The sequence below is a fragment of the Eleutherodactylus coqui genome, chromosome 3, assembly GCF_035609145.1.
Source record: "Eleutherodactylus coqui strain aEleCoq1 chromosome 3, aEleCoq1.hap1, whole genome shotgun sequence".
Taxonomy (NCBI): Eukaryota; Metazoa; Chordata; class Amphibia; order Anura; family Eleutherodactylidae; genus Eleutherodactylus; species Eleutherodactylus coqui.
This window is the reverse complement of record NC_089839.1, coordinates 319,721,812-319,735,102: the sequence shown is the minus strand read 5'-3', so window position 1 is coordinate 319,735,102 and position 13,291 is coordinate 319,721,812. Positions and strand designations below refer to the sequence as shown.

Genomic DNA, 13,291 nt, shown 5'->3' with positions numbered 1-13,291 from the left:
ACTCGCCTCCCTGCTTCTCTTCCCTCTGTCACTCCTCCTGTCAGCCAGCTCGCACCCCCCACATCTGACAGTACAGAACGAGTCAGCTCTCCGGTCAGTCCTTGTAGGGACTCCATCCCCGCCGCAGCTGTGTCCTCGCGGCATCCGACACGAGGTCTGATCTTTAGTCACCACTTTCTCCTCACCGCATCCAACCATCAGACAGCGGAGACCCCGCCATTCCGCAGCTCGCCACACGGTTTCTGGCTACTTCCGGTTTGCGCTGCACGCCTCGTTCTGCCTATGAAACCCACGAATCAGCAGGGACTACCGGATAACAGCTGAGTTGCGTCCAATCATCTAAGGGGGCGGGAATAAACCAGAAGAAGGCAACCAATTAGAGCACAGCAAAGGCCGGGCCCTGTGAGATAAAACCAATCAGCGCCGTGGGCGGGAATAGACGGGAGAAAGTGACCAATCCGCGAAGCGTGCGGCAGTAGGCGGGAGTTTGGTGCTAGTGGCCGGGCTGTAGTTCTTCGGTGTCTGCTGGTCGGAGAGCTCGTCCTGCCGATGCCCTCAGGTAAGCCGATGCCCAGCAGTGTCCGCGGGTGCGGGGCCCATGTTATTGATACCCTCCTGGTCCTGCAGCGCCCCCTGCTGTGGTGTCTGGGAGGTTTCGGGGGGTCTGGTGGGCGCCGGTTGGCCTACATGCTCAGTCGCTTTCCCCAGCGATCCCCTGTTCTGTGGCAAGGAAGTGAGAAGGGACGATCTCGTCATCTGCCAGCAGGGAAGGAGACTGACTCTGTGCAGCCGCTGCCAGCCTTCCCTCTCACCTGTCTTTTTTCCCCCCTTGGTGCAGAGATGGTCAGCAGTCAGCATATCCCGATAGATGACAGCAGGAAGCGGAAGAAGAAGAAGAAGCGAGGGCGGGCTGCGGAGATCTTCACCGGGAGGTTTGCAGGTCTGACCACAAGAGGGCGCCCCATCACTGGGGTTTGTGGGGTGCGGTGGGGCAATGGCTGCTGAAGTCCGCTGTTATAACGGCTGTAACCCCTGAAGGCCCGAATCCTGTATGTACAGCAATGTAGCGCGGGGGGGGGGGGGGGCTTCAGACTTAACCCCTTCGTGACCAGCCAGGTATATGCCTCTAAGTCTTGGCTGGCTGTGGATTACAGCTGTGGGGGCTGACATGAGGGGCCGTGAGCTCTCCTCTGTCCTCCCATGGCCCGCGGCGGTCTGTCCTTCCGGGACCTCACACATTTTCTTTGCACATGCGCACCAGATGTAGCAGGGAGAGGTCACCGCGGTCCCCAGTCACATGATCACTGTTATCCAATGGGTGGTGGCCATCCTAAAGCTAGTTTCATCCCTTGTCATGGATCGATCCCTGAGGGAAGGTGGAAGTACTTACCTAAGGCCCCAGCAACGTCTCCCGACGGGATCTTCAGCCAGTTTTTTCCCCAGCTTTGGCGCATGCGCTCGTCGGCAAGATGGTGGGCACAAGCACAGAAAAGGTCCTTGGCATGGAGCAGCGCCTGAGCCACGGTGATAAAAAGGTAGCGCTCTGTCACTAGGCCGGTCCCAAGACGGGATGGACATTGCGGATTCCACGTGTTTGACCCGGTAATGCGCAGATCACTGGATTACATTTCGCTCACATTAGCGCGTCGGAACTGCGTCACCAATCACAGAAAATGGGTTCTATCTTACCACGGATGTCCATAACATGGAGCCCATGTGCTCCACGGGCGCAGATCTACCCGCAGCCCATACGTAACTACATTGTGTGCGGGCGGCGGGTACCCGGGTCATCGCTGAGCGACGGCGAGGGGAAATGCAAACAAACAGGTGTACTGCGTATGACCGCCTGTGCGAGTACAGTTATGTGCAGTGCATTACACCGCTGTACCCAGGGAGCTGCTTGGTGTATACTCCAGGGGGAGCCCAGGGTGGCAGGACCAATGCGGATCACTGTTTGAAGTGCAGGCCACCTGCCGAACTATTATGGTGTCCTTAATAGGTTGCTGGTCTACATGGTGCACTACATGTATCAGAATGGTCTGCCACTTTGTATCCAGTCTGTGTGGGAGTATACACCGAGCAGCCACGCCCCTCTATATTAGGAGGCAGTGTGAGTGGCCGTCTCATCGATGTCCCTCACAGGTGCACTACATGTATCAGAATGGTCTGCCACTTTGTATCCAGTCTGTATGGCAGTATACACCGAGCAGCCATGCCCCTCTATATTAGGAGGCAGTGAGTGGCCGTCTCATCGGTGTCCCTCACAGGTGCACTACATGTATCAGAATGGTCTGCCACTTTGTATCCAGTCTGTGTGGGAGTATACACCGAGCAGCCACCCCCTCTCTATATTAGGAGGCAGTGTGAGTGGCCGTCTCATCGGTGTCCCTCACAGGTGCACTACATGTATCAGAATGGTCTGCCACTTTGTATCCAGCCTGTGTGGGAGTATACACCGAGCAGCCACGCCCCTCTATATTAGGAGGCAGTGAGTGGCCGTCTCATCGGTGTCCCTCACAGGTGCACTACATGTATCAGAATGGTCTGCCACTTTGTATCCAGTCTGTGTGGGAGTATACACCGAGCAGCCACCCCCCTCTATATTAGGAGGCAGTGTGAGTGGCCGTCTCATCGGTGTCCCTCACAGGTGCACTACATGTATCAGAATGGTCTGCCACTTTTGTATCCAGTCTGTGTGGGAGTGTACACCGAGCAGCCACCCCCCCTCTATATTAGGAGGCGGTGTGAGTGCAGTCTCATCGGTGTCCCTCACAGGTGCACTACATGTATCAGAATGGTCTGCACTTTGTATCCAGTCTGTGTGGGAGTATACACCGAGCAGCCACGCCCCTCTATATTAGGAGGCAGTGTGAGTGGCCGTCTCATCGATGTCCCTCACAGGTGCACTACATGTATCAGAATGGTCTGCCACTTTGTATCCAGTCTGTGTGGGAGTATACACCGAGCAGCCACGCCCCTCTATATTAGGAGGCAGTGAGTGGCCGTCTCATCGGTGTCCCTCACAGGTGCACTACATGTATCAGAATGGTCTGCCACTTTGTATCCAGTCTGTGTGGGAGTGTACACCGAGCAGCCACCCCCCTCTATATTAGGAGGCGGTGTGAGTGGCAGTCTCATCGGTGTCCCTCACAGGTGCACTACATGTATCAGAATGGTCTGCCACTTTGTATCCAGTCTGTGTGGGAGTATACACCGAGCAGCCACGCCCCTCTATATTAGGAGGCAGTGTGAGTGGCCGTCTCATCGATGTCCCTCACAGGTGCACTACATGTATCAGAATGGTCTGCCACTTTGTATCCAGTCTGTATGGGAGTATACACCGAGCAGCCATGCCCCTCTATATTAGGAGGCAGTGAGTGGCCGTCTCATCGGTGTCCCTCACAGGTGCACTACATGTATCAGAATGGTCTGCCACTTTGTATCCAGTCTGTGTGGGAGTATACACCGAGCAGCCACCCCCCTCTATATTAGGAGGCAGTGTGAGTGGCCGTCTCATCGGTGTCCCTCACAGGTGCACTACATGTATCAGAATGGTCTGCCACTTTGTATCCAGTCTGTGTGGGAGTGTACACCGAGCAGCCACCCCCCTCTATATTAGGAGGCGGTGTGAGTGGCAGTCTCATCGGTGTCCCTCACAGGTGCACTACATGTATCAGAATGGTCTGCCACTTTGTATCCAGTCTGTGTGGGAGTATACACCGAGCAGCCACGCCCCTCTATATTAGGAGGCAGTGAGTGGCCGTCTCATCGGTGTCCCTCACAGGTGCACTACATGTATCAGAATGGTCTGCCACTTTGTATCCAGTCTGTGTGGGAGTATACACCGAGCAGCCACCCCCCTCTATATTAGGAGGCAGTGTGAGTGGCCGTCTCATCGGTGTCCCTCACAGGTGCACTACATGTATCAGAATGGTCTGCCACTTTGTATCCAGTCTGTGTGGGAGTGTACACCGAGCAGCCACCCCCCTCTATATTAGGAGGCGGTGTGAGTGGCAGTCTCATCGGTGTCCCTCACAGGTGCACTACATGTATCAGAATGGTCTGCCACTTTGTATCCAGTCTGTGTGGGAGTATACACCGAGCAGCCACGCCCCTCTATATTAGGAGGCGGTGTGAGTGGCCGTCTCATCGGTGTCCAGCACAGGTGCACTACATGTATCAGAATGGTCTGCCACTTTGTATCCAGTCTGTGTGGGAGTATACACCGAGCAGCCACGCCCCTCTATATCAGGAGGCGGTGTGAGTGGCCGTCTCATCGGTGTCCCTCACAGGTGCAGTTGGCTCCCTCATTGGGTTGTCTGCTGCCTGCATGGTGAGGATGCCGCTCTCTGCCCTCCTCAGTCAGTAATAACGGCCGTTTTCTGTGATTGTTGGAAATTGGCTTCCTGCATCCCAGGGGTGGCGTGGGCTCATCACCCACCAGGGTCTTACAGAGTGCAGTTCTGCAAGCCTGGGACCAAAGACAGTCCTCACTTGAAAGAAGGATGTGTATAGGGAATTCACTCAGGATATCCCTGGCAATCCCACATCTATCAAGAGTCTGCTGAATCACAACAGATGCAAGTGCCCACGGCTGAGGGGCCCATATCGGGACACGTCTCTTCAGGGGACCTGGGCCCCACAGTTCAGAAACCGGTCGTCAAAGTCCTCTGGGAAACCCTTCATTAATTAGGGAAGTCTTTGCAGGGTCAACATCTAAGAATCTTTTCAGACAATATCACGGCAGTCGCCTCATCCGACACAAAGGGGGAACAAAATTCCCTTCCTTGCCGGACCTCTCCCAAAAGCTTTTGTACTGGGCGGAGGGGCAGGCCCTATCGTTATCAGCAACCCACCTGAAAGGCACCCTAAATCACAAAGCGGACTATTTCAGCCGAAACCCCATAGATCCGGGAGAGGGGTCTTTCCCAGGAAGCCTTCAAATTCCTAACCTACAAGTTGGGGATTCCGCAGTCCTCTTCGCATCGAGGGGAAACCGCAAGGTGGAGAAGCTTTTCTCCCTCAGACCAGGGCATCACCTAGAAGCGGTGGATGCTGTGGCCCAGGGCTGGGGTGAGGGGCAGTCCTACGCATTTATGACTGATTTTACTCCGTTTTTCAGACCCAACAGGGGCAAAAAAGCAGCAAAAGGTTCTATAGCCAGGCGGATTCATCTGCTACTACAGAGGCATATAGGGCAATTAATAGAGGCCCCCTCAAAGCACATTCCACGAGGGCATCGGTGGATGACTAAATCCTAGCCCTCTAATACTTACTGGTTCTCAAGTTTTCAGTATGTTAGTACCACTGATACCGGTCAGTGACTAGTGTTTATATATGCACTAGTTCACATGGTCACATTGGTTTCTAGGACTCCGTATGCATGCACCATTGTGCCAGAGTCGGTGGAGTGAGCGCTAGCGCCACCGTTCCTAATAAAGTGTATATTCACCTCATGTATTTAGTGAGGCAGGTAGTCTGTATGCTCGGAATCTCTGATCCTCCTTTCTGCTGCTGCAGATCTTTTATCTCGGAGGTGAAGTTTTATCTGATCAATAAGTTTACTTTAAGTGGATGCAATCGGGTGTTGCTTTTGGTATTGATTAGTGTGCCCTGCTGGACCTGGAGCCTTTACTTTGGGTTTTGTTTTTTTTCCATACACTACTTATCCTGTCTTGTCCTCCAGAGCTGCACTTGCTGTTCTGCAGCTTCAGAGCTGTGATCTCCCAGTACGGTTAGGCTCAGTGCTCTGCTGACTTGCATTCTAGGACATGTGGTCTCTCCAGCAGGCCCTGTACAGTGCTATGAAGCAAGAAGCCCCCTGCACTGTAGCTCTGCTGTTGGGGTGTTCACAGAACGGGCAGACGTGGCGCCCTTCTCCTGTCAGCCGGTCCCTTATAAACCCAGTCTCCCTTCTGCTGTGTGTTCTAGACTTGTACAGATTGACGGACGAGCTGCTCGGAGAAGGAGCCTACGCCAAGGTGCAAGGCTGCGTCAGCCTACACAACGGGAAGGATTACGCTGTCAAGGTGAGGCTTCAGGTTGGTGGAAGTCCCTTCTGGGGTCCTCCAGACAGGGTGATGCGTTGTGCGGCTTGTACAGAGTCCTTTCCTTCTCTTGGTAGATTGTGGAGAAGAAAGCCGGTCACAGCCGCAGCCGCGTCTTCCGGGAAGTGGAAACGCTCTACCAGTGTCAAGGCAACAAGTAATAGCACATGTATTATGAACTGAATTCCAGCCAGTAACACTGACATGAGGATGAGGTCCACGGAGGCCACGTCCCTTCACACCCCTCTTGTTCTTCCAGCGCCTCCTTCTATCTTGTAGGAACATCTTGGAGCTGATCGAGTTCTGTGAAGATGATGCTCGTTTCTATCTGGTGTTTGAGAAGTTGCAAGGTGGTACGTCATCAGTGTTGTAGTGAGGGCAATAAGGGGTCTCTGCCCCACCTGTGCCTTGCTGGTGGTGAATCCCAGTAACTTGGCGGGGTGTTGGTCGCCTCTACAGGGCTCCATTAACTCCCCAGGATGGGGCTCTTGGTCAAGGAACTACAGATTCCGCTGCGAGTCTCGATTTCTAGCTAATCGACCATTGTTTGATATTCTGGCTCTTCCTGCAGGTTCCATCCTGTCCCATATCCAACAGAGGAAGCACTTTGATGAAAGGGATGCCAGTATGGTCGTCCGGGACATTGCCTCTGCCTTGGACTTCCTCCATACAAAAGGTGGGAGCAGCATCGCTCTTCATGTGACCCAGATGTCTTATGGGAGTGGTGGAGCCCATCATTTGGGCCTCAGCCCTCTCACTGGTCTCCTGTCTTTTAGGGATTGCACATCGAGATCTGAAGCCGGAGAACATCCTGTGTGAATGTGAAGATAAGGTAGAGTGTAGGAAGGGGTTAATGGGGATTATTTGCCACCATTGCTCACACTGTTCTGGGCTTTTGTAGATTTCACCAGTAAAAATCTGTGACTTTGATCTTGGAAGCGGCGTGAAGCTGAACAGTGCGTGTACGCCGATCTCCACCCCGGAGCTCACCACTCCTGTAAGTCCAGGTGTCATGTGACTGCGCAGCGGGTGGTTGTGGGAGGGATCTCTGCTGTATGTCTATAGGTCAGGTGTGCCATGTTTGCCATCAGCCATAAGCATTCTAATCGTGGATACTTCTGCTGGCCCGGTGACATCAGAACGCGTTGCCACTAATATGATGGGCTGATAGTATTGCACAGGTGATGTAGTTATTGTCGGGGCCTCAGACCTTGCCACAGGTGTTCCCCAATGGGTCATCCTATAGAGGGGGTTGTGTGGGCCGGAGTCTGGGAAACTCTGCCTTATGCCCCTTTTACACCGGACAAGCTGTCGGTCCAGAAATGTCAGTCTCCTCATCCCGGTGACGCTCGCTCTTGCACTGTTACACGGGAGCGCGTATGCTTGGTATCCCTCGCAGCACTGCCAGAATGGAGGCAGGGCGGACAAGGCAGCGCTCCTCCCCCGCCCGCCTCCATTCACAGTAAGCAGTCCTTTAGTTGTTAACACTGAACTGCACGTTATTTAGTTTTTCTGCATGCAGACCTGAAAACTCTCGTCCAGTCGTGGGTTTTATATGGAGCGCAGGAACAATAAGGACCGTTGGATAGCTGGCAGCCGAATTGAATGATGTTCCTCCCAAACCCCCCACGTGCATTCTCAAAAGAGCAGGGAGATAAATTCTTCCTGCTGGGCCCCTCTGTCCGGGGCCCCTGTCTGTAGCACGCTGCAGTCCTGCTGTCACCTTGTGTGTCCTCAGTGCGGCTCCGCAGAGTACATGGCCCCTGAGGTGGTGGAAGTCTTCACAGAAGAAGCTACATTCTATGATAAGCGTTGTGATTTGTGGAGCTTGGGTGTCATCCTGTACATAATGCTCAGCGGCTACCCGCCCTTCGTGGGGAATTGTGGGACAGACTGTGGCTGGGACCGGGGAGAAGTCTGCAGAGTGTGCCAGGTAAGGACCTTCGCCCCTCAGATCTGGCCCGGACACCCTTCACATGGGACGATGGTCGCTGCTGCAAATGTCTTTACTGATGTCAAACTTACTCTTTAGAACAAGCTGTTTGAAAGTATTCAAGAAGGCAAATATGAGTTTCCTGAGAGGGACTGGGCCCACATCTCCAGCCAGGCCAAGGACTTGATTTCTAAGCTGTTGGTCCGCGATGCCAAAGACCGCCTCAGCGCAGCACAAGTTCTTCAACACCCCTGGGTTCAAGGGGTGAGTGACTCTTTAGAGTACTTTGTGCACACCAAGCTACCTGCTGGAGGCGCTCTGTACTCCCTCCAGCTCACCATAAGCCATAGGATGAAATGATCTGTGAATAACACTTCTGTCGGGGTCTTTTTGTTAGGATGCTCCTGAAAGAGGCCTGCCGACCCCGCTGGTTCTTCAGAAGTAAGTAGATCTGGTGATAGGAGGAATGTGCTGCTCCTCGGAGGGACCTTGATGTGTTGTCTTCAGGCTGCAGCTCTAGTTGCATCTTCTTATGTTGCAGGAACAGCAGCACTAAAGACTTGACGCTGTTTGCAGCGGAGGCCATTGCGGTAAACCGGCAGCTTTCCCAACACGATAGCGACATCAACGAAGAGAACGAGAGCTTCATCCAGAAGATCTGCTCCATGCGACTCTCTCCCCCCTCCAAGTCTCGCCTAGCTAAGCGGCGAGCACAAGCCCTGGCCAGTAAAGGGGGCGGCCCTGAGTGACTACCAGATGTTGCGCTTCTGCCACGCTGCAGTTTTTTTTTATGGTCCGTTTTTATGTTTCTACCTGTGCTCTGCTCCATTTCGGCACATCGGTGGAGTATGTAACTTTTTTTTTTTTTAATGAATTCTAGATTTCTTAAGTAACTTGACATCGGCCCATTCAGATGTCCGCTGCTGATTCACACACCTACAGCCAGAATTGTAGGATGTTGTGTCAAGAGAGGAATGTAATAATCCCCACCTCCTCCAAAATCATGTATTTATTGCTAACCCCCCTCCCCTTCCCTAGTACTTTCAGAAATGGTTTTTATACAGGGCACGTTGGGCTCAGAGCTACTGATGGACGGGTGCAATCTGCGGACTCTGCCATCTCCGGGAGTTTGTCAGTGTTATTTAATGCAAATAAATAAACTTCCGGGTTTTTATCGTTTGTCGGCATATTTTATTGTGTTTAAGAAAAGTAGCAGCTGCTGTTGGAATCTGTCCTACCAGTTAAGAGTCAACAATGGCGACTGGATCTCTAAAAGCTGACTTATTGGTACAGGGACATATGAACATGTGGGAAGTCCTGACTGCTACATCAGCCACATGCAAGCATAACCTCCCCCTCCCCCAGTAGGGAAGTCACAGGAAGGAACAAAATTGCTAAGTGCTTGGAAGTGAATAATGCAGGCTATATGAGCCTAGTTGGCGGTCTCTCCCGGTGCCCGCCGCCCAACCTCTCTAGGTAAGCAATTCTACCATTGTTCTTGGGTTTTGTTTTTACAGCGGTTACTATCTTATCTGGATCAGCATGACTACTGCTATACAAGTTTATAGAGGTGTGTGTTTTCGTTTTTCTAAGTTCCGAGAATTAGCCTACCACCCCCCCCCCCTCCCCCCCGCAGATGAGGACGACTTATATCGGCTCGGCGTGAAAACCGAGCTCATATACGTTCGTGGGAATGCACCCTAAAGCAGCATTAAAAGCAAAGCCAGACTCCATGTACATACAGTTGTATCTGTCTGGCTTTGCTTTTAATTCCCGGTCATTGTTACAAGGCTTGTATAAAAAGTCTGCCTTTTGCTAGAAGGAATGCTGCCTTCCAATAGGTGGCACAGTGGAGGTTTTATTCCAGCTCTCATCTGCATATTACCCAGTGGAACGTGCATGGCCCTTTGAGTCTCTCTCACCGTCTAGGTGCTCTCCCTAAGGAGGAAAGATAGCGTTTCTGACACCCTTCCACTTACAAACTACACAGCAGTGTTGTAAAACAATGTGGGACCAAGGGAGCCGGGCCATACCTCACATCAGCTATGTAGTTATATCAACACCTTAACCCCAAGATCAAACTTAAGTAGATCCTAACCTTTTTGAGAAGCTATAGATCGCCCCTGAAGCGCCTACACATGCGATTTCTCCAGGCTATGGACTGCTCCTATATGAACAGACAGAACTTTGAAGCTAGTTACATGCGGAAGTGGGCGAGAGTATTGGGTCGATCTTTCTCTGGAAAGGTCTGGTCTAAATCCTACATACTGACTTTTAAGATGAGTGTATCAAGTAGGCTACAAGAGCTTAACTTTAAAATAGTCTCGCAATGGTACAGAACCCCAAGCGAACTATTTGTTTTCCTTCCATATCGGACCAATGCTGGAAGTGCTTGTCAGACTCTGGTTCAATGTTGCACATTAGGTGGGAGTGTCCGCCTATAGCCCCCTTATGGCAGGACATCTGTAGGTTATATAAGGCACTATGTAGAACCTCAATTGAAGTCACCCCAGAGATGGCACTTTTGTCCATGTTCTCAGGATCAATATCTAAAAAAAAAAAGGTTTGATAAGACATTTTATAATGGCAATGCAACAAATCATCCTGGATACTGGAAACAAAGTAATACGATCCCAAGAATAGCGTGGATGGAAGCCATTAATGCCATACATGTGGAGGAACTAAGATGCTCTGATCTTGAAGAGGAATATACAGATTTCTGCTGCATCGGGGTGGTACAGAAAGCCTTTCGAGACTCCCCATCTTTCTCCAGCTGGCTTGCAAGTGGAATTGTACTGTAAAAGGGTACTCTATCTATACATCTATTTAAGCACCCGATAGACTATCCCCGTTCATGACTCGCGGGCTGCATTTTTAGAATTGCTGCTTTTCTTTTCTGCTTCTCTGCTCTTCATCTTCCTTGTTCCTAGGTACCTTCCCTCTCCCCTCCACCCCTTTTTTTTAATTTTATTACTAAACTTATTACTTGTTTTCCTACTTTAACCCTTTCCTATCCACTGCCTGTCTTTCTACATTCTGATTGGAACTGTACAAGTTTCAATGTCAGAAGACATCCAACAGGGTATTCTTACCGTCTATTGCGAGCCACTCTGCTGTTGGAGCTTCTCTGGCGCACACACTGGCTTTAGCCAGCAGATGGCACCGTTGTATAACAGCAAAAAGAGAATGCTTTTTAGGAAACCCTGAATCCAAAATTGGATTGGAAAGGGTTAATTTTGGATTGGATGCAACTCAAGGAATGAGAGAATAACACAATTTGTGAATCCCTTTCTATGGTAACCAGGGACTCGGGTATATTCACACTTGAAGGATATGTGGACAGGTAGCATGTGTCACCAACATCACTCATTCTAAATCTATATGAAAATTTGAGTCAATTGTTATAAACCAAAAGACAATTCGGCCCGTTACACACTTTATTACAACTTATTGGTTAAATCTTTGTTTTTTTTGTATTACCCTGAAAGTTTCAATAAAACTCTCTTGAACATAAATGCGATATTAGTCTTAAGAGCAGCACAAGGTTGCTGTCCTGATTATATGCCATTACTTTATAATAAACACAGGGAGGGAGGGGCTACACATCTTTCTTATAAGTTTAATTAGTGTTTAACAGTTCTATCAAGCCCTAACCGCACACAAGGGCAGCATTAACCCCTGTGGTTGTGCTGCTGTTAGGACTGAGGGCAAACAGGTTAATGTTAGAAATCAACGCTTCTCCTATCCCAAATCTTAACACTCTAACTAGAGGAGGTGGTTCACTCTGTTGTCAAGGCTATGACATTCTGCTAATTGGGCATCTGAGGAAAATGTATCGGAGTTGTTGAAGCATTGAAGTTGTTCACCAAAAGATGCAAACGACATGAAGAGCGTGCGGACAACTGTCTGACTTGGGATGGGCACAGAACTTGGTTTGTATCTAGGCAGGGACAGTGGAGATCAGCCGTTCAGACGTGAGCTTCTGTCATCAAGCTGTGAGATGGGATCCACCACAATGCTCTCTACGATGGACAAGCAGCAGTTCTTGGGGTTGGCCCTGTGGACCCATCATGATCCCCACAGAATGTGGCAGGTTTGTTTTGCTGTGACCTGAGGTTGACTTGGTTCACGGAGTAAAAGCGGACCTCTTATACGATCGCATCATTCTGACTCCAAAGTGCACTTTTCTCTGCTTCCATGGAAACCGGTAACCATGACAACTGGAAGGCTGGGGGACTGTCGGGATGTGGAATCATCTTGTGTTTTCTGCATTCAGTAATTTATTGTTTTTAATAATCCATTGCTGCAGAATACAGATGAAAGCACATCCAAGACATTGCCTCCCCCCGTTAGTCCAAGCATCCTCCTGACCCTGAGCTCCTTGGCTCCAGTAAGCCTGTGGGTGTTCTTGGAGTGATCATTCATGCAGTTGTATATAGGACTGTGCTGTGTTATCTCTATAGGAGTCTCGGTGTCTGATCACAGGACAAGGGGAACATTTCCAGAGTCTGTGCAGTTTCACAATTGGGGCTTATTCGCACATCAGTATTCTCCTTTTGCGGTCCGTGTTTGCAATGGGCTGCACACAAACAATAGATGGACCCATTGACTTCACCGGGCCTTTTCAGACATTTGTTCACCACCCACATTCCATCACAGACAAGAGCAGAACATGCAATGCCCGCTGCCCGGACAGCACCCGGACATTGTCCGATAGGCGCTACATGTGTATATGAGCCCTTAGCCTAACATTGTGACCGCTTACTTTGGTGCTTGTTGTAGAGGCAGATATTTTCAGAGCTTTGTACATTTCAGAGACTTGGCACTCAGGTAAGTTGGAGGTTAGAACATTACCCCCCCACCACCACCTTTCACTCATTCTTGCCATTTTTCCTCGCCCTTGAGGCATGTACCCTGCAAGACCCCCTAGTTAGATCCCTGCCAACACTTCTCATACGACAGGGTCCCTGGAGTATCTTTGGTGGCCGTTCTATTTACTGTTTTTCAGGTATGTACAAATGTGATGAAATACAAAGATTGAAGGTTGTCCGAGTCAATAAGAAAATACCTTATGTTGTTAATATGGCAAGTGATGTGCCTAAGAAATGTCAAAGGGAATTCATAGGCTCCATGCTGTGCACTATGGTGAAGATTAACTTAGACCAGCATTTTATACAGTGGTCTAAGGAATGGCTGCCCCGGAGTGCGCTAATAAACTTGGCGCATGTCTGGGAGGTTCACGTGCCAGACACAAATCTATGCCTATCAGCTGACATAAACTGCAGTAACCCTAACAGGCAAGTGAGGCTCC

At 50.5% G+C, this 13,291-nt stretch overlaps 1 protein-coding gene across 2 annotated transcripts; it reads left to right on the top strand.

Annotated features, from left to right (window-relative positions):
* Nucleotides 1–441: 441 nt before the first annotated feature.
* Nucleotides 442–9,159, top strand: MKNK1 (MAPK interacting serine/threonine kinase 1). 2 transcript variants are annotated; one of them, XM_066598059.1, is made up of 12 exons: nt 442–559; nt 839–940; nt 5,932–6,029; nt 6,125–6,204; nt 6,327–6,400; nt 6,619–6,723; nt 6,824–6,879; nt 6,949–7,044; nt 7,786–7,980; nt 8,080–8,244; nt 8,378–8,421; nt 8,522–9,159. In XM_066598059.1, exons 1-12 carry the CDS (start codon nt 550–552, stop codon nt 8,727–8,729), a joined length of 1,233 nt encoding a protein of 410 aa, XP_066454156.1. In that variant the 5' UTR covers nt 442–549; the 3' UTR covers nt 8,730–9,159. The 2 variants fall into 2 exon arrangements, with proteins under 2 accessions (XP_066454156.1, XP_066454155.1); XM_066598058.1 differs by having other exon boundaries at nt 5,932–6,041.
* Nucleotides 9,160–13,291: the final 4,132 nt, after the last annotated feature.